General features: G+C 35.9%; 1 protein-coding gene across 2 annotated transcripts in view; it reads right to left on the bottom strand.

The window, feature by feature from the left end:
• Nucleotides 1–14,052: 14,052 nt before the first annotated feature.
• The window catches only part of CSNKA2IP (casein kinase 2 subunit alpha' interacting protein), a 219,299-nt gene continuing 211,391 nt past the window's right edge, over nt 14,053–21,960 (bottom strand). For both annotated transcript variants that reach the window (XM_061133908.1, XM_061133907.1), the window contains one exon: nt 14,053–18,093. In XM_061133908.1, coding sequence (XP_060989891.1) covers nt 15,640–17,811 — 2,172 coding nt within the window. In that variant the 5' untranslated portion in view covers nt 17,812–18,093 and the 3' untranslated portion in view covers nt 14,053–15,639. The remainder of the gene's footprint in view (nt 18,094–21,960) is intronic.

The raw sequence follows: 21,960 nt of genomic DNA, 5'->3' as shown, positions 1-21,960 counted from the left end.
ATACATAATTCTAAAGAAAAAATTTAAATATTCATGCTCTTTTCTCCATCTAATGCCTTTAAATTTACTCCCTAACTCATCAAGTTTACTAAATACTTAGGATGAAAATATATTTCCAGGTAAATCGGATAATTTGTGCTTAAAGGGTGCACTGCCTAGCCATGCAGTTGTTGAAAGAGAATATTCAAGGTCTTGAAATTGTGAGGGAGGAAATGATGTGAAGTAGTTACCTAGGAGAGTGGACAAGATGATGCTCAGGTTTAGGACGGCATTAAAGGCTCATTTGAAGTTTAAGGTGAGACTGTCAGCAGGGAGTTTTTCTCTAGCCATATCTACCTACAGGGATGAAGACTGAAGTAGAAAATAATAGAATTTAACTAGGTTTGGGCTGCTTGCCAGAAAATTGCAAAATGGGATATGAAAGGACAGTTGAGAGTGTATGTAACAGTTTTTAATTTAATGAACTTGAATTTTAAGCTAGCTTAGGGCCTGGTAGGGTCAAAATACGGTGGGAGTGAGAGCACTAGAAGAATGAATGGAATACTTGAAATTTTAGAGTATTCAATAATGAAAAGATCAAGATTTTAACCATGGGTATGAGAGGGAGAGGGTCAGTAGGATGAACAAATTCAGGAACTGAGAACTCAGAGTAGGTAGTTTATATGAGTTTTAACAGGAGTAACATTGAAGAGAAGGAAAGTAAGCCAGGATCTGAATAAGACTGACATGTTACTTACTGAATAAGACTGACACTTTACTTTCAGACACTAGGTTCAGAGAGGAATGACAGGGGGATAAAAAAGTGAGATAGTCGAGGAAACACCTAATGACTTGACGTTGAAACCTCAGGGAAGGTGTTAGGGATTAGAGAGAGAAAATGGTTTGGAAAGACTGATGAGAATTAATGAGTGGACGCCTCTCCCCACCATTTCAAAAAGAGGGGTATAAGTCATGTAGAAAAAAACTAAGAGATGCAGTGTCCTCAGAAAAGACTCAGATGTCAGTCAACTAGCTCACTGGGAGGGAATGATCAGGGAAGAGCTGAGCCTGAGACACAGGAAATTCTGCTGAAGACTTGTCCTACCCCAAGGTGCAGTGGAAGGGATTTTGGTATTTGGGCAGGGGTAAGAAGGAGGGCAAAAATCAGCTACGCCATAATGGGATGAGAGTGCTGGCCAAAAGCGCTGGTGACTAGAGCAATGGATGGTCCTCAGTGACTGACGGAAAGGACAAATGCGTATCAAGGCAGGTAACAGCAAGTACGATTCCACCTGTTTTTAAAAAACAACTACAATACATTTGTATTTGCGTAAACAAAGTATGGGACAATGTATTAAATCTTCTAAAAATTACTTTTTAAGAGGGAAATACAGAGTTGGATTTCTATAGAATATACTTGGCTATTGTCTGAATTTTTACAAGAACGCACTACTTATACAATCAAAATTTGTAAAGCTGGAATGGTGGTGGTTTAGTTTCTAAGTGTCCAACTCTTGCAACCCCATAATATGAGCAGCTAAATCAAAGTGTGTATATAGTGATGTCAGTTATATTTTTTAAATGTGGGAGAACAGAATAATAGCTGCGTCCCATTCAAAATGACATACCAAATAATTTCTCCAGAGTGTCATCACAAGACAGATATTAAATCTTCCACCTTTTGAAGTTTTCAAAAAATCACATTTAATGAGAAAAAAGTAGAGACTGAGTCAGGGAGAAAGAGGAAAAAAATAGTTGTGCTTACTCATCCTGTAAAATTTCTATCAGAGATAAACACACTGTAGACTTTTCCCCCCACCCAAACGTATTTGTTAACTACCAACCATATACCAAGTATATTTCTCTTAGGCCTGGGAAAATGGTAGTTTTCAAGATATTCAACAACCTTGCCTTATTTATATTCCAGACCAGCATTGTTCAGTAGAGATATAAGTGAGCCACACATGTAATTTTAAATTTCCTAGTAACCATAGCAAAATGAAACTGGTAAAATTAACATTAGCAATATGTTTTACTTACAATCATATCTCAGAAATATTATTGTGCTAACATGTAATCAACTTAAATATTATTAATGAGATATTTTACACTTTTTGTACCATCTTGTTTAAAATCTAGTGTGCATGTTAGGCTTATAACACACCTGAGTTTGGACACTAAATTTTCATCAGATATATTCAATTTGCATGTAAAGTTGATGAATGCACAGTTTTTAAAAGTGCATTTGGAGGATATTTGCTTTAAATATTGTGCTGGTTTCTGTCATACGTCAACATGAATCAGCCACAGGTATACATATGTCCCAGAAATAGGCACGCAAATACTTCAAGAGTATCATTACTTTTTTTAATATTAAATAAATATAACAAAATGTTAAGATTTAGAAAACCTAGATTCTGGGTGAGTGAGTATTCATCAGATATTGTCTATGTTTGACTGGATGATTAAAACATTGATAATAAAACTTTCAAGAGAAAAAAAGGTACAGTTATATACAACTTATGTTTAGTTGGCCTAAACATAGTTCAAGGTTTCAAATAACTAAGTCCATTATCAAAATCATTTTTATTTAATATTTGTATTCAAAGTAAGAAAACTACTTTTATAGAAGAATTTTTTTTTTCACTTTGTAATAAAAGCATTTTGGTTTCAAAACTTGTCTGTCCAAGTTAAGTACATTATTGTGGCAACTCAGTACAAGTGTTCTTCAAACTTTTCTTTTACATTTAGAGGATGATTTACATAATCCTGTCAATTACGATTAAATTCTGCATATTGATTCCTTTGAAAAATGTGTAGATATTATCATTGATTTGTATGATGAAGAACTGTCACTTGAACATAAATTCTTGTACATGTCTTGCCAGATCACAAATAAGCTTTTTCTTTCTTTGGTGCTACAAATTCCACTTCTTCAAATGCAGTGTCATATTCATAAATTATGTAAATTACACAGTCATTTTTTCTGTCTTAGATTATTGGACATTTGGTAAGCATGTTTTTTGTTCAAGAAAATTTTCAATTAACAGTACAGTAAATCTTTATAGCATTTGTCCATAACACAACCAACAAAAACTGGCAAAGAACACAAGATCATTAAATTCATTTTCTCTTTTCTATTTCAGCAGTTTCCATAAACTGGTGTGATTCATAGCTCTTGCATACATATACTGAAAAATTTTGACAACTGTATACATTTTACTTTTTATATAATTGCTCCAGAAAACTGAGCACAGATATTCTTAGTGTATATTATACAACGGAATGAAACAATGAAAGAAACAACAGTTTTAATTGCAATGAATCTAGAATTTTGACCTAGCATAATAACTAGCTAAAGGATCATGCATAAGGACAGAAATTAATTTTTCCATAATCTAACTGAAATTCATCTTTAGCAGATGGAAAAAATTCAGAAATATTTAAGAAACAAGCTCAATTTTTATGCTTCTAAATGACATGTCTTTGTTAACTTGAATGTCCCCTGAGGAAAAATGCTCCCAGAATACTGATTGGACCATGTCTTATATGATGCATGACTTCTCTACAACTAAAGAAAAAGGTTTGCAAGCTTTCCAATTTTAAATTAATTTGATTTTTTTATTTATAGAAAGGGCTTGTATTCAGAAAGTCATTGAGTGTTGGCCTAATTGAAAATACTTTACTTTAGTAATATATCATTTCAGCCTTTCCTCATAATTTTGTAACAAAGTTTCCATAACTGAAATAATTTTTCCATTCTTTCATATAAAAATTGTTTTATTTATTGTGCAAAAATCAAAGTTATTTTAGAGCCGGCCAAAATTACAATTTCAAATCATATTTAAAAACTAAATTAATAAATACAAATTCTAAAATACTGATTCTGTCACATTAGTTTTGTTGCCTTTACTTTTTCAGCAGATTACTGGGAAACAGCATTTAGCTAGATTGTTAAATTCTAATTTGAATATATATGGAACTGGAAAATTTATTTATTCAATGTACCTTGTTTTTCAATGACTGATTTGTTTAATTTAGATCCACCATCCTATTTTATATTTTCTCACTAATCTGCTTTTTGAAAACTACTTTAAATAATCCTACTCATTCATACTGCTTTTAATTGGACAAATTTTTGTTATTCTAATTTTTCCTTTTCAATTATTTGGAAATAAATAACCTCAATTCTATCCTTAAAATAGTTTTCCATAAAACTTTAATGTCACACATAATATATCAGAGGATACAGCACAATATCTTTGCTTTGCTCTTTTTAAATTACGAGAATATTAAAATGCTTTAAAATTTATTAATTCTAATTTTTTGTTTGGATATTTTTAATGGCCAATAGTTTAAAACCACATTATATTTATACCTCCCAAAGTAATCACTAGACTGTCTTTTTTTTATTAAGGTCAATAGTTTTTAGAAAAAATTCTGTTAAAATTAATTGTAAAATGCTTTGTTAGACATATAATTCTGTTTTCAGTCAACTAATACTATTGACACAGTGACTGTTGATAGAAAACTCATTTGCTAGAAATGTTTGCTAATACTGTCCACTATGCCACTATGTTATCTTAATTTTTAACATAATGAATAAAGTATTTTTGTATTGCTCTGATGCAGCATATTGAAATTGGCATTCATCATAAATTTTTGACAAACTTTCTTCCACTCTTTTTTTCTATTCCTTTAGTCATAGTACCAGTTCTATCTCCACATAATTCTGCACAGTTGTATATTTTCATTCTAAATTTATGGTGTGTCCATACTTATTTGTAAACTAAATTTTTTAAATTGTATTATAATTAAAATTCTCATATTATTTTCATTTAATTAACAATTACAAGTTATATAAATGTTACTGTAACATGTGCCATTCACATAAAATACTCAAACACACTGCAATATTGTATCACTGTGTAAAAAAAAAAAGTCATTTGAATCAATACACTATCATCTAGATTTGTGGTTCACATGGTTATGTCCAATATTGGAAATGAGGCATGTGTCCCAACATGCACACTAAAATAAAACAATAATATCTTAAAATGATGCAATAGGGAAAGAAAGTGTAGTCTTACCAAAACTCTCACGTTTTATTTACTGGAAAAACACTTTACATTCCTTTAGTTTTTAAATTTTAAACTCTGTCACTAACCACATTCCAAGTGCTCCATAGGTACATGAAGCTAACGGCCACTGCATTGGAACATGCAGTTCTAGACATTTAAAAAAAGTTTCCTTGAGGGCTTCCCTGGTGGTCCAGGGGTTAAGAATCTACCTTGCAATGCAAGGAACACCGGTTCTGTCGCTGGTCTGGGAAGATCCGCATGTTGCAGAGCAACTAAACCCATGCATCACAGCTACCGAAGCCCACACGACTAGAGCTGGTACCCGGCAACAAGAGAGGCCACTGCAATGAGAAACCGATGTACTCTGGTGAAGAGTGGCCCCTGCTCATCGCAACTGGAGAAAAACCTGCACAGCAATTAAGATCCAGCAAAGCCAAGAAAGAAAGAAAGAAATCTTAAAAAAAAACAAAACCCCAAAACAGTTGTTTGACCATGTAAACCATGGTATTAGACTAATAAGCCTGCTCTGGGTCTCCATTTCTTCTTCAGTGTATTTATAAGATTACTATGCAGCTCTAGAGGAGATGGAACATTGTAGGTGTTACTCAGTAATAATGTTGTTTATCTTTTAAAATCTCTAAAAAAATCCTTTAGAAATGCTTTGGATAATTTTCTATACTCAAGATAGTGCTATAAGTCACTCAGAATGAAAGATTTATAGTAAATATATTCAAGAATTTGAAATGGGATCAATTTTGAATGCACAAAATGTGAAGTTTTTTTTCCCAAAAGAAGTGATTTTGTACTTAGTATTATTGAAAATGAAGGATAAATATATTTGTTTTCCTCTAATGGATGAACAAGATAATTACAGCATGTTCACAGAGATGAAGGATAATTTAGAGTTTAGTCATGGATAAGATCAAATACAATATACCTCCTGAATCTCAGTAACTAATATGAATAATATGGTCTGGTCTCAACCTTTAAAATAATCATTTCCAATTTATTATATATATATTACATCTTATACTTTTTGGTTGACTGAGCAGCATGTGGTTATATTTCAGCTCATTTTCATAGTCTAAAGCACTGCAATTAAGAAAAAAAAAAAAGCACTGCAATTAACACTTCTTTAGTGAAAGGGTTCTAACATTTCAGCATTTCCTTTTCCTTCTCACTTTATAGTGTAAGCCTGGCACAAAACCCAGAATGTGATTCTGACACACCATTCTCCTCACTGTAGGAATTAATACATGCTTTAGAAGTCATTTTCTATAAGCAACAAAAATCACTCTCAGCGCATCCCCCAGGCTTTCTATCTAGAACCATATATTCAATTAAACATTTATTAGTAAGTCATGTTCTGATGGCTAGACACTACCCGGTACAGTGTAAAGTGTAAAACATGCTGAGAAGGTCTGGACTTCAGGGCATTCACAGTCTCATCAGTGAAATGGAAAACTAAATAAGTAAATTGAAGGGATTTATTATGTAAATATAATTTATATATATTTTATGATATTTATGATTATGTAAATATAATCAAAGAAACCCAGGTCAGATGCAAGGTCTGGTCTTAAGCCCAGGTCTAAGGTGCAAGCAGGGGTGCAGATAGATTATTAACAGAGCTGAACACAGTAATGGATAAGACACTGATGCTCTTGGGTGTGGATGCTGTGTGTTCTAAATGGGGCCAAGCAGCATGAACAAGGTCTGAGAAGCAGAAAAACGCTGGGCATACTTGAGATATTGCTAGAGAACAAGATTACATGGAGTCAAAGTACATTATAGACATACAATGCTGTGAAAATTATAAACAGTGAAAGAGCTTTGAGATGGACAAAATTATAAAGGACCTTATACGGTTGGCTGAAGAGTCTGAACTTTGTTCAATGAGCAATAAGCAGCCTTGACCCATGTGGCCGTGGTCAAAATATAATACAGATTCAACACACAGAAGAGAGACTGCTATCGAGTATTGTCACTGAGGCTTGAATATGGATCTCAGGTCATTATTATCCTAAAAAGGCATCAAACAATGTTTAAGTTATGTTGCTGAACTGTCACTGTTAAAGCATAAAGTGGATCTGTAATGTAAACGAAAAAAAGAATTTCAACAAAGTAATTGTAAGTGTAGCTATGATGCTATTTTTCAGGGTTATTGTGCGCTGGATGCTCACTTTATATTGTATCATCCTTCTTAGTCAAGGTAACAGATTTTCACATTGATTCAAAGATTTGCAAAACTGCAGTTAGTGACAGAGCCTGAGTGACAGAGTTTCTGAGCCCAAGAGTTCAGAACACTTGATCACTATCCCTAAACATCCGTGAGTTTTTATTTGTCCACCTGGAAGAAAAACAAATATTTAGTCCTAAGAGATATATAATCCACTTCCTTTTTTCCTGGAGAGAGTTTTAAGAATGGGAAGTTTAGATGATGTTCCAGAAATTTGAAATTTTCTTGGACATGATTTGGATAAAGTGTACACTTGATGTATAAATGAATGAATCAAAAAGTGACTCTGTGGGGGGAGTGGGAGGAAGGTTCAAGAAGGAGGAGATATATGTATGCATACAGATGACTCCCTTTGTTGTTCAGCGGGAACTAAGCCAACATTGTAAAGCAATTATACTCCAATTTAAAAAAAAAAAAAAAAAGAAATGACTATGGTTCCATCTTCATTCTTTTTATTTTGGAGCACCTCACATTTTTCATGACTTTCTGCGATGCAAAAACTAAATGGTAGTTTACGTGGCCCTCTTTAAATGTACACAGTTCAATTAATATGATGTCAGTAACTGTGATTATTACAAGTGTTTAGAATAGATTGGAACAAAAGCATGAAGAAAAGAAATCACAGCCCATGTGATGAAGCAGATAGCCAGATTTAGCTCCAATTTAACAACATTATCTCCAAAAATATACAAGAAATCTAGGAAACGTACACTCTTTTGCTGTAGAGATGTATGGTTGGTTGTTGTTTAGTCACTTAAGTTATGTCCAACTCTTCCGCAACCCCGTGGACTGCAGCCCACCAGGCTCCTTCTGTCCATGGGATTTACCAGGCAAAAATACTGGAGTGGTTTGCTATTCCTTCTCTGGGGGACGTGACTCCCTGCATCTCCTGCATTGGCAGGTGGGTTCTTTACCTTTGAGACACTGGGGAGATCCTTAAAGATACGTAAACAGATTATATGATGTGTGCTCAGTCGTGTCTGATTCTTTGCGACCCCAGGGACTATAGCCCACCAGGCTCTCTGTCCATGGGATTCTCCAGGCAAGAATACTGGAATGGGTTGCCATTTCCCTCTCCATGGGATCGTCCTGACCCAGGGATCAAACCCAGGTCCCCTGCATTGGCAGTCTGATTCTTTACCACTAGCGCCACCTTCTTGTCACGTTTGTTAGTGTATAGCCATACCCAGGGTCTTTTTCAGGAAGTTGACCAATTCACTGAATCTGTGTGTGTTGGGGAGAGGGAAGGGGAAGAAGCCGTGGTTGTGATGGAAGGATTGAAAAAGTAAAAGCAAATTGACATTTAATTAGAAGACAAATGGATGAGTTTTCCTAGAAAAAGGAAGAAGCCAATGAATGAGTTTTGAAGCTGAGGGTTTTTTTTCTCCCTCCTAAAGTTTCTATTTGACAATTTATATAAATTGTTTCAGATAAGGAGAAAAAGCGGAAGAGGAAAAAAATACAAGAGGAGAGAGAAAGGAAGAAAAGGGGGGAAATATCACTTTATTGCAATAAAATTCAGTAACCTGAAAATTGGTTTTGAAGAAAAATAGCCAGTCTCGCTGGTACAGAAGCAAAATTTAATCGAGAATGCTAAAGAAGGAGAAACAGAGAATCTCGTCTGCTAGCCCATCTCAATTTCCACTCTCATGAAATGCTCCCCCAGTGCTCTTTCCTGAATCTCAAGGCAGCCAACTTTCCATCTTTTCTCTCATTGATTCATCTTCTTCATCTCTGTGTGTTAGTTGCTCAGGTGTGTCTGACTCTTTGTGACCCCATGGACTGTAGCCTGTCAGGCTCTTCTTGTCCATGGAATTCTCCAGGCAAGAATACTGGAGTAAGTTGCCATTCCACTCTCCAGGGGAATCTTGCTGCCCCAGGGTTTGAACCCTGGTCTCCTGCATTGCAGGTATATTCTTCACTGTCAGAACCACCATGGAAACTCATCTATAGTAAGCTTAAGATCTACACTTCACCTATAGTGAGCTTAAAATAGGCAAAATATTATGTTAAAAGTTAATGAAATGCATTTTAAAACCATTTAGAAACTTAACAATAAGCACAATTAAAAAATATATATACATACCTGTTTAATCTCCACTAGTTCATCCTTCAAATTTACTTTAAAGCTACAAGGCAACACCCAAAACTAAGGTTGAACAATTATTACTACTGCTCCTGTTGTAAATGGAGGTGGAAATCTATCAATGATTTTATGACACATTCTGTCTTTATTTCAGAGACAAGTGGAGTCTTAATAATATCATTAGTGTTAGTGTGTTCACCAAACCAGAGAATTCAGGGTGGTACGCACAGCGAAAATGCTATAAAACCAGCCAACAGCACAAACTTGTTAAAGTATCTGACAAATAAAATAGGTTCCTTGATGATTATGAAGTTTGAGGAGAGTTCCTCAAGCAGAGATAATCTTTTCCAAAAGGACTTTAACCACAGGAAAGGGAGTAGACTGGCTGCAAGGGAAGGCTTCAGTCCAATGTGAAAACATGCATACCACGACTGAAACATATTTATATCCTCCATGAGATGGAGGAAGTTGTATGAAATCTATTTGCCAGAACTTGAATGGTCCATTAGGCAGTTTAAAATGTCTGGAAGCAATACAAACAGACTTTCCTGGGTTGTATTTCAGACAAGTGGGACAGTGAGGTAGGCACTTTTTGTGGCCTTATTAATGTTCCCTGCCAATATTGATTTATGAAGGCTATCATTTTGTCAGTAAACCAATGGTTTAATGTGTGTACAGTGAAGAGAAGTGGGAATTATAGAGTCTACAGTAGGATTGGGTTGTTATTTGGTCCAAGCCAGAGCTTTTTCTTTTTATCAAACCAATAATTGTTGAATTTCCAATCTTGTTTTTCCTTTTCTGAGGCTAATTGTTGGGCTTCTCTAACCAGGTTTTATAAGTTATCATTTTGGGAAATATCCCTTTAGACTATGACAGATTTTTGGCTGTTGTTGGTTCCTTTAGGGACAACATTCCTTGTGGAAATGTCAGAAGGTGAGTCCCCTTAGCTTCCAGAGAGCTGAGTTGGAATGCCCCAGAATCTTAATAATAGCTAACACAGCAAGTATTGCATCCAGTAACTCCTTGAACATAGGAACATTTTTAATTCTATTTCCACTGGAAGTAAGGAAGTTACATTGCTTCCACAATATTCTGAAGTCATTAGCTAATCTGAAAGCATGTCTACTATCAGCATAAATACTGGCAGATTTGCACTTGGCTAAAGCATAAGCCTGTATAAGAGTGTGTAACTCAGTGTGTTGGGCAGAAGCAGCCACAGGTAAAGATGCTGCCTTTTGATGCTGACATCAAAAGGAGTTGCAATAGCAAATACAGCACAGTATTTGCCATTGTCACTTTGTAAATAAAAGCCATCAGTAAACCATGAGAAGTCAGAGTATGAAATTTCCTGCAGGTCTTTATGAGGAGTCAGGAAGGTATCCATCGGTGTTAAGCAGTTGTGAAGGACTTCATTGGTGACCGAGGGGAGAAGACCAGCAGAGTCAAGGTTAGTGTAAAAGAATTATACGAGAAGCAGTTAACAAAAGAACTTTACAGGAAAAAGGGGCTGATTGAGAAATGTTGAGTGTGATGAGAGTTCAGGAGGGTTTAAACTGCATGAGTTACCAAAATGGCTAAAGGGGATCCCAAAACAATTTAGGCAGTGACCCTAATGACGTAAGGCAAGGTGAATGCTCTCTTGCCACTGGGTCCAGTTGCCAGCTATAATATCCCCAGGGTTAGTGATGGTCCTACGTTTTTGGGTGAGTCTCCAAAAGGCATTCCTTTCATTTTCATATACAGAATGGAAAATGGGAATAATTGAAAGGCTCAAGGGCAGGTAGGTTCATCAAACACTCCTTGAAAGAGAGTTGAAAGGCTTTGAATGCTTTGTCATCTAGGTCTTCCTATAAAAAACGGATCAAGGTTGTTATTTTTTAGTAAAACCTACCAAAGTTTGCCATAATAAGAGAAATATGGAATCTAGTTTCGGTGATAACCAGCTAGCGAGAAAACCTTGCAGGTGACACTTAATTTGGGGTTTTGGAAAACTTATGACGCTATGACTTCTATCTGGACCTAGATGTAGTCCTCGTTCTAATAGCAGATGCTCTAAATATCAAAACTGGGTTTCAGCAAACTGTAATTTTTCCTTGGGGACCTTTTGTCCCTTTAAGGCTAACAGCTTTAGCAAGTGGATGCTATCTTTCTGTGAGGAGGTTTGAGAATGACAGTGAAGAAGCAAATCATCCATACTGTGTAACCAAGTAGAAGCCCTAGGAAACTTTGTATCATTCAAATCAGCCTTCAAGATTTGTGAAAAATAAGAGGACTCTCAGTAAAGCTCTGACATATTACTGTCCAGGTGAACCATTCTTCCCAAGTGAAGGCAAAAGATACTGGCTAGCTTCACCCACCAAGTGGAATACTAAACAATGCACTGCATAAATAACTATAGTAAAGCATTTACTTCCAGTTAGAATGGATGTTAGTGACATATGAGGCTTAGCAGAAAGAGGGTGTCAAGGGATAACAACGTTTACAGCTTGAAGGTCCTGGACAAACCTTCACCCTCAGACCTTGGGTTTTTTCCCACCAGCAAAATAGATGTATTACAGAGACCAGTACAAAGGATAATGAATCCTTGAACTTATAATCTTCTATTACAGGTTTTGAAAAACTTATGACACCATGACATAATCTTCTATTATACCTTATGTTTTTTACGTACAAGGTGTTCATTAATTCTGGTGAGAGATTTTGAGGGATCTATTCGAATCTTGACAGGAGGTGCACTGTGCATTGTGTTAATATCAGTTGGAGATTTTTCTTATAAGAAAAGTAGTAGCTGATTGAATAGGAACAAAGCAAATCTGCTTTGAATATAAAAACTTGCTTTTTGAATATAAAAACAGACAACAGTCAGACTACATATAAACTCTGGCTTATTACCTGAAACAACCAACCCAGGAAGCCAAACTTTATCTGTAGTAACTGGCCCAGGAAGCAAGTCTGCTATTACCACTCTCTCTAGTAATAATCTAGGACACCAAATAATAACCCAAAATAGCTAGGACAGGATTAATAACTGAGAGCTTCCCTAATTTTGTCTCCATTTCCAACTTAGGACCAATCAGGGAGACACAAATATGTGCTCCTAACCAATCACAGTGGATAGCCTTCTTATAGTTACCTTGCCTACAGTTTCCCCATGCCAACAGCTTCCAATCAGGGCATGATTTCCTCCAATTAAAAAACAAAACAAAAAGAGTGTTAAATTATCATCCAGATATGTGACAACTCAGAGAACTCACCTTCTATTTCCCAACAGCTATGTAGCCTGTTTGCATGTCCAGGCCTTTCCATTTAGAGAAAAAGACACTAATTAGATGCAATTAATATCTTTTAAAAATTATTTTCAAATTATCTCTTTATTTAAATCTAGTAAATTCTGAGTCCCTCTTACCCTTCTAAAACTTGACCTCATCTGTACAAGACCTGACAAAAATTTCTTGACCTTTCTGACATAACACATGTTGTTCTGTATTTTGAAATCTCTTGGTATGTCAACAGAAGCCGGGAGAGAGAGTTGGATACTTGCTATTGTCATTCATTTTCCTGTTCAGTTTCATGTGATTTTATTTCCAAATTTAAAAGTTAGGAAATATATGGTTACAGAATTCTCTTAAATAATATTCGAAGTAGACACTGTTCTGATTAAGAACAAAATAAATAACTGCCAATACGGTAAGTGAAGTGAAGTGAAAGTCACTCAGTCATGTCTGACTCTTTGTGATCTCATGGACTATAGAGTCCATGGAATTCTCTAGGCCAAAATACTGGAGTAGGTAGCCATTCCCTTCTCCAGGGGATCTTCCCAACCCAGGAATCAAACCCAGGTCTCCCGCACTGCAAGCAGATTCTTTACTAGCTGAGCCACGAGGGAAGCCCGCAAAACAGTAAAGAAGTTAAAAACAATTAATTAAATCATAGTTCAAAAATAAAGAAAAATAAAAAATTACAATGAGGCATAAAGATTAGAGAATAAGATAAACAATGGAAACAAACATGTAAATTACATCAACAAATAAAAATCAGTTGAACTCCTTGATTTAATTTCATAAATATTTATTGAAATCTTAGTATATGCCAGGTTTCGTTAGGTCCAAAGAGGTTAGTAGTAAACATGATAGACACAGGATCTCCACACATAAAATTCAGTTTAGTAGAGAACGTATTATACAAGTGATGTGTGTCATCAAAACAGATGCTCAGGGTGAATTAAGCACATATCAAGGATTTTCTAAAGAGGATGGAGAAATCCTTGAACACATTATCACACACCTAAGTTCTTCCTCATCATCACTGGTCAGCTATGCAACATCATATTTAATACTGAAATACTAGAAAGGAACACTTTTAATATAAGAAATAAGACAAAGATGACTACTATAATATTTTTATATATGTTCTCACCAAGACAAAAGGTACAAAAAACAATTCAATACTAGTATGGGAAAAAGCAAATAGATGAAGCATTACTTATTTCAGAGAATTTTAAAAAGATGAAGAGCTTCACTAGCATTAACTCAATCTTAATACATATTTTAGGGAATATACTGTATTTCAAGGACTACATAAAAAACAGACATAAAATGGTGAACAATAAGTTTTCATTCTAGTGAGTGAAGACAGACAAGAAACGATTGGTTTATATTATGGTGAAGATCAGTATAAAGAGTAAAAATAAAGTTTCATGGTAATAAGAAAGCCAACTAAACCCTTCAGTTGTAAGTGGATCAGGAAAAGGTTTCCCAGAAGATTTTAGAGCTCTGTAGAGCAAAAATGTATAAATGGAAAGATCATTCTGGACACCAGAATTGTTGATTTGGAAATGTAGGAGGCTTGCTTCCCACTGTAGAGAAATTAATGTGGCTGAGACTGGAAAAGAGAAAGAAATCAGTCTTGAAAATTATCATGACTCAATCACAGAAGGAATTAAGACTTTCCTAAGAGAACAATGGGCAATGAAAAAGGGTTACCAACAGTGAAATGGTATCATCAACTTTGATCTCAGAAATACGCTCAAAAGTTAAAATGCATGTTTAGGAGTTATTTCAGTAATCCAGCTGACAAATCTGTGACCACAACTAGAATAGTGGCAATAGGGCTGGAGAAAAAAGCTAGATTCTATAGAGAATAAGGTCATGGAACTCATGGACTTGGAGGAGGGCGGGCAATGAGAAAACAGACTCCATGACAGATGGTGGAACATCCACTAAAACAGGGAACACAGAGGACAAAGGACTGTAATGTGTAGATGCCAAGTGTAAAGGTAAAGATGATAAATTCTGGGTTGGTTATGTTGAGTTTAAGATGCCTGCACAATGTTCCAGTTGGAATGTATGATATGCAATCTAGTGATTAGAAAGAAGTAGAGTTGGAGAGGTAGAATTGTGAGTCATCAGTGTATGCAAGAGAAACTAATTCTAGCTCTTTCGGATAGGTATAATTATTTAAGGTAGTAGGTAAGACAATTCCCTTTTCTTCCCGCTACTAGTAGACCCAGTGGAACAGAAACAATTTTTTAAACATTTTTATTAACTCATTTATTTTGTATAAGTAGAAGTGATGAGCAGGTGACTTTACAGCCTATAATTTAAATACTGGTACGGTTGGCATGAGGTAGGGTTATCTGTACCAGTTGGTTATTCTTTTCTGAGATTTGCTAAGGTTGAATAAATTGTTGCATTTAAGAGTGTGGGATCTTACCATAGAATTTTCTCTAGGAACACATGACTGAAAAAATTCCTTCCTATATGTATTAACTGTTAAACATGATCTTAATTTTCTTTAGAGATAGGGAACCAGATTAGCATAAGTTGTTTTAAGGATATCATCACTATTATGCCTTATGAGGAAGGAGGATAACAGTGAGTTGGATACTGTTCAAGGCAAGACAAATAAGATATTTATGGTCTGTGGTCAATTATTATTAATTCATTTATTTCTAGTGGCTACTGTAAGCCAGGCACATGGTTAAAAACACAGGATTCCATTTTGGGCTTCTAGAAGTTCATAGTCTATTATTTAAGACTGTTATTAGTCTATTATTTAAGACTATTAATAAGTCTATTATTTAAGACTCTTCAAATAGACTTAAAAGTAATAGTTCCCCTTAACTAATTGCTTTATCAGCTGAAATACAGAGGCACACTTAGTTAATACTAAGAATTTTAATAAGCATGATAGGAAATCAAACTAATGTCAAAGAACTAAGAGGTCAACTGCCTTCAAAGAAACAAAAAGTTAATTTAATCAAGATTTCTCTCATTTTGAAACTTTGTCTGGAAAATTTTGAACACTGTCTTGGGCCCCTTTCTCCTTTTAACTGTGGTGCTATTCCTCATAGGCCTTGCTTTGGGAGATGGTGACTGACTTGGACGTGGTTTTCCAGGAAGTGGCTGGTGATTTTTACTACATATAAACTCAAGCCAGGAGACCCCTGGAGGCAACCGGTGGTAACTAAGTAACTTAGTGACCACACAGTCTGAGACGGCAGACTCTTTTGGGGGAGGAGGAGGGGGTAAGGGGGCTATGGTGGAAAAGGAAGAGGAGGAGGAAGATGAAGAGGATGAGGAGGACAAAGACGTGGAGGAGGAAGAGGACGGGAGTACGGACTGGAACTGAGGGCTGCTGTTTTTCTTCACATAGAGCAGCCAGTCTACAGCCTGGGGCTGTTGGCTTACAGCTTGCTTTTCGGGGGCTACTGTCAGCCAGGTCTTCTTCTCATTAGCTCCCAGAGTGATATCAGATTCCGAGGTAGGGAAAATGTTTGATATCTTCTCCATTCCTTCAAGATTGTCTTCAGGGGCTTCATCAGGCTGATTTTCTTTCACAGGGAGCAAAAAAGTAGTCTCTGGTAGGGAAAGGATAAAAACTAGTTTCACCGTTATCTCCTTCTCACGAGTGAGTTCAGGAGTTGGGATGACAAAGAGTGTGGCGGCGTGGGGGTCCTTCCTTCCTGTAAGATGGCTGCAATGAGATCTGACGCAGGAAGCACAGGCCAAGCAAACCATATAACTTGATGAAAGGCGGGGGCCAGGACGAGGGTTTGGTCTTCCCCTCATCCTTCGAAAGAGAATCTGCCTACAGAGATCCCTCTGGATTCTGGTCTTGGAGAGAGAATTGACGATTTTATTTACCACATCACTGGGGACAGTTCCACCTTTAACAATGCAGGGTTGAGTGTAATCTAAAGTCCATGGAATTTCTTTACTGGGTCCCGTCTCTTCACAATGACCGAAACTGCTTTTTCGCTGGAGTCTGGAGCCCAGTGTTAAAGCAGCTATGCTCCTCATGGAGTGCCTGGAGCTGAATAACGATTGACCTGAGACATTTGGTTTGGGATGAGGTGAGGAAAGATCTCTGGCTTTGTGTTTGTCACTTGGTGAAGTGGTGTCCTGCAATCTGGAGTGACACATTGCTGAGCTCGGGGTCCTGAAGTCATGATCAAGTGTTTTGGGCTGGAACAACGGCAAACTCTTTGACTGGTGGACAGAGTGTGGTAAAGGTGACTTTCTTGGTTTTGAATTGGACAGTGGTAATCTCAGAACACTGGAATTGGACCTCAATACAGGTGGTGTCTGAAGTCTGGGGTCAGGTAATGATGAGCTCAGAGTCATTTGACTGGGCTCCAAATGCTGGGCTTCAGGTGATGTCTGAAACAAGTCATTTATTTGAGATGTAGAGTTGAGAGAAGGTGAGCTCAAGCATCTTTGATTGCGCTCTAATAAAGATGACCACAGGCTGTCCAATGAAGAAGCTTTCTGAGGCTTGGACTGGGGTAATGCTGAACTAAAGGCTCTTTGATTAGGTTCCAAAGATGATGATGTCCATAGGTAGTCTGGGGAAGGAGTTTCTTGATGATTGACATATAGTGATGAACTTGACACTCTTCGAATAGACTTCAGTGGAGGTGATGTCCAGAAAAGATCTAGGGAAGATGTATTCTGAGGTTTAGGAAAGGATAACTGTGAGCTCCAGTCTGTTTGACTGGGCTCTGGTGACAATGTCTTAATGAGGTCAAATGAAGATGTGTTCTGAGGTTTAGGGTGGGACAAAGGCGAGCTCAGGGCTTTCTTATTAGGCCACAAGGGAGTTCTCCGCTGGAGGTGTAGTGAAGGTGTGGCCTGACGTTTGGCGTGAGATAATGGTGATTTTAGAACCCTGTTATAGCAGTCCCCTGTAATTGTGTCCTGAGACATGACAGAGGGCAATTCTGAGCATCTCTGTACCTTCTGGCTAGAGTTTGGTGGAGGCACTACAAGGTTATTACTATGGGATTGTACTCTGACCACAGATTGGTTATTGGGTTGATTTAATTTTTCATCTGTGTATTGACGTGCTGATGAGCTGGTTGCGGCCAGTTGGTAAGAGTATTCTAAGGGCACAAAGTGTTGATCATAATATGCTAGGGGCACCATCTTGTGCTAGTCATAGAGGTCTTTCTGAAAGCAGTTGGCTTGCAGGGATGTTTCGGTAACTGACAGTCTTTTAGCTGGATTCCATGGACAACAAATACTTCTAAACAAATAATTTAAGAAGGGTCAAACATCTGTCTTGTAACCTTTCTGTTAATTCCTAAATATTATAGGTGTCTCAAAATTGAGGTGTAAATGAGGTTGGAAAAAAAGTGTCACCAATTGAGATTCTTCTCTGTCTTCTCTTTAGCTTCCTAGAGTTTTTTCCTCTTAAGGAAATGACACCTGTTAACAAAACAGTGAAGAGGTTTCAGAGAGGGCCTGATAGGGATATTAATTTTCTCAAACAATTTATGGTGACAAAAGAACTACTCTGTGTGTAACTTTTGAGTAAAATTTTCTAAACATTCAGCTGCTCACATGTAAAATAGGTAAATATAATGTTTAATTTATTGGACTAAAGACTAAATAATATACCTAAAATGTATAACAGTCCCCAAGATATAGGAGATGCTCAGTAATAGGTAATAGCTATTTGGGGTATTCTTTCAATGATTGCTTTAGTTAAAAAAATTGAGATAAATTTATTGCATGAAATAATAGACTCTTAAAGTAAAATGGAAGTTCTTCTTATATGCGAGTGTGCATGCTTAGTCACTCAGTCATGTCCCACTCTACCTCAAAATCTCCAAAACAATTCAAACACCAACATATAAGAATCAATAAAGTTATTGCTCCTTGTAAAGAAATCATCTTTTCTGCATCTTCTATCTTGGTCCCTAAACTAGTCATCTAATTCAAAATCTTTGAAATTATCCTGGACAGATTCACCTTCCAAAACCATCTAGATACCAGTATCTGTTGATTTTATCTCTTTCATATACTAATTCACCTTTTTTTCTATTCAATTCCACTATTTCTTATACTCTTTTTTCTATTCAATTCCACTTATTCTCTAGGCATATCTCATCTAAACTAATATATTTATGTTTATTTATCTTTCCCCCATAACCTTTGTCACTCTCTTCCCTTTCCTCTGCCACAAATCCAAAAGCAAACTCTTGCTGGTGAGAGACAGTTACTCCTCACCCAAAGAACTTCTTCATTTTGCTCTGCCTGCATGAATAGGGCTTCCTGGTGGCTCAGCAGTCAAGAATCTGCCTGCCAATGCAGGATATATGAGTTTGATGCCTGAGTGTGGAAGATCCCCTGAAGAAGGACATGGCAACCCATTCCAATATTTTTGCCTGGAAAATCCTACAGACAGAGGAGCCTGGTAAACTACAGTCCATAGGGTCCCAAAATGTTGGACACCACTGAGCATGCAACATGCATGAACAGTAACAACTAAGTTACTTGTTATTGCTGGATTTTGTGTGTTGTGTCTTAACATCAATACTTTAAAGAGGGGAGGGAACAGCACACCCTACTGCATATATATCACATTCTAAAAAACATCTATATAGTAATATAGAGTAACACCATGACCTTGATGTATGGAAAGATTTCTTAAAACATAGAAAGCTATAACCATTAAAAACTGATAAACTAAAATCAAAAATTCTCAGTCATCAAGAAATGCCATCAAAGAATGGGAAAAATAAATATTTGCATATATCTGAATGCATATATCTGAAAAAGAGACTCATTACAATTTCTGCAAGTTACTAAGATAAGATAAGCAGTGCAGTTAGAATGACAGGCAAAACATGGAATGAGCACTTCACAAAAGAGGATATCCAAATACTAATGCAATATGAAAAGATGTTCAGGATTGTTAGAAACCAGTCAAACACATATTTAAACTACAGAGAGATACTACTACACATTATCAGAATGTGACTAAAATAATATGAAAACTTACAAAGCTAATAACTGGTGATTACATAGCTTAATTAGTATATTATATATATATGCATACATACATATGTATATATTATATTCCACTCTTAGATACATCTCAAGAGGCATGCAATGCATGAATATTGGCACCAAAATACATATACTAGGATATTCATGGAGTATTATTCCTAATAGCTTCAAACTAGAATTAACTTTCAACCAATAATAGAATATATAAGTAAATTGTGATATATTCATTCAATAAAACACCAAACAACAATGAAAATTAACAGAAAATCTAACATCATAGAACTACATGAATGAATATCACATAAAAAATACTGATTGAAAAGTATATGCACAAAAACTCATTTGTAATTTTATGTATAAAAGTACAAAATCAGTTCATACTAACTATGTACTCATAGTCAAGATAATAATACATCTGGGGCAAGTGGAGATTACAAGGGCACACAAGGCTTGTGGGGTGGTGATAATGTTCTGTTTGTTGGCCTGGATGCTGACAGTGTAGGTGAATTCACTTTGTGATAATTGAGCTCTAACATTTACTCTATGTGTATTTTTCCCTGTTTCCTAACTTCAATACAAGGTTTAAGAATACATAACCTGACGCTAATTTGAAAAGACACATCTGACACAAAATTTCACTGAAAAGTGAACCATTAAAGGATGAACCAAGTTCTGGCACCCAGATGCAATGAAACTTTAAAAAAAAGTGGGGAGGAGAAGAATGCAGTGTGGAAATCCTGCTATCATATGGAAAAGAATAAAGAAATTCAAAACAAATGGAACTAACAAGAATTTAAGACAAAGAAAAATTTAAGACAGAAAAATTACATTTCTGAATTTTTTCCACTTTCAAACCTACTCAGCAGATAAGATTCCTGTTTCAAAGAACATGCTTTAACTAAAGCACACAAACATTAAATACAATTCAAGACATTGTGGAGATTTGAATGAAGCTATAAAGATGGGAAAAAATAATTATGACTTATGAAAGAATTAATTCTCAAATAATTCTTGCTCAAATTCTTCTTTCAGTTGAGTCCTTTCCAGCTTTCAATGAAGATATATTTATAATGTTATACAAACTTTGTCAGAGTATAATGAACATAGAAATATTATAAATTTGTTCCATGAAACTGCTATATGTAAATCTGATATTAAAACATAACAAAAATAGTTCAAAACTAAAAGTAATAACACATACCATATGCAAAACTCCAAAATAAAATAAAACATTTGACATTTCAATAACATAATACTCTGCTAGCACCAACTTCATCTCATTCAAACTATGTAATGATTTATCATTAGGAAACATTTAATTTGTCATGCTCATAATTCACAAAAAACTCAATATGTGTTCAAAAGTAATTTTATATAATCAATGTCCATTTCTGAGAAAACTCAGTAAACTACTAAGAAAAAACTAATTAATGAAAAAAACCTCCAACTGAAATCAAAATCAAATCATTCAGTTGGCACTGAAATATGAGCTATTCCCATTATAGACTGATAACAGACAAGCATATCCACTATCACCAAAAGTGAATATCCACTATCACTGAAAGTGTTCGTTGCTCAGTCGTGTCCGACTCTTTGTGACTGCATGGATTGTAGCCCGCCAGGCTCCTCTCTACATGGAATTCTCCAGGCAAAAACACTGGAGTGGGTAGCCATTTCCTTTTTCAGGGAAACTTCTTATTTAATTAAGTAGAAGAAAGAAAATTATAGAGATTGGAAACTAAATAAGATAGAAACAAGAAAAGCAAGAATATAAAAAACTGGTTTTGTGAGATCAATGAAATAGAAAGTATTTAACCAGATATATCAGGGGAAGACAATGACATAAAATACAAATATCAGGAATGAGAGAGCTGGCATTACTATGGACCCTGTACTATGCTTAGTCGAGTCCGACTCTTTGCGACCCCATGGACTGTAGGCCGCCAGGTTCCTCTGTCCATGCGGATTCTCCAGGCAAGAATACTGGAGTGGGTTGCCATGCTCTCCTTCAGGGGATCTTTCCAACCAAGGGATCAAACCCAGGTCTCCTGCATCACAGGTGGATTCTTTACCCTCTGAGCCACCAGGGAAGCCCATTATGGACTCTGCAGATATCTAAAAAGATAAGAAGATATTTCTGTGAATAATATTACACCAATATACTAGATAACTCAGAGGAAAGGGGCATATTTCTTGAAAGATGAAAATTGCCAAAGCTCACTCAAGAATAAATGGAAAACCTGAAGATCCCTGTATCTACTAGATAAATTGAATTGGATC

The sequence above is a fragment of the Dama dama genome, chromosome 31 (assembly GCF_033118175.1).
Source record: "Dama dama isolate Ldn47 chromosome 31, ASM3311817v1, whole genome shotgun sequence".
NCBI lineage: Eukaryota > Metazoa > Chordata > Mammalia > Artiodactyla > Cervidae > Dama > Dama dama.
Note: the sequence above shows the minus strand (reverse complement) of the source record. Positions and strands in the feature narration are given on the sequence as shown.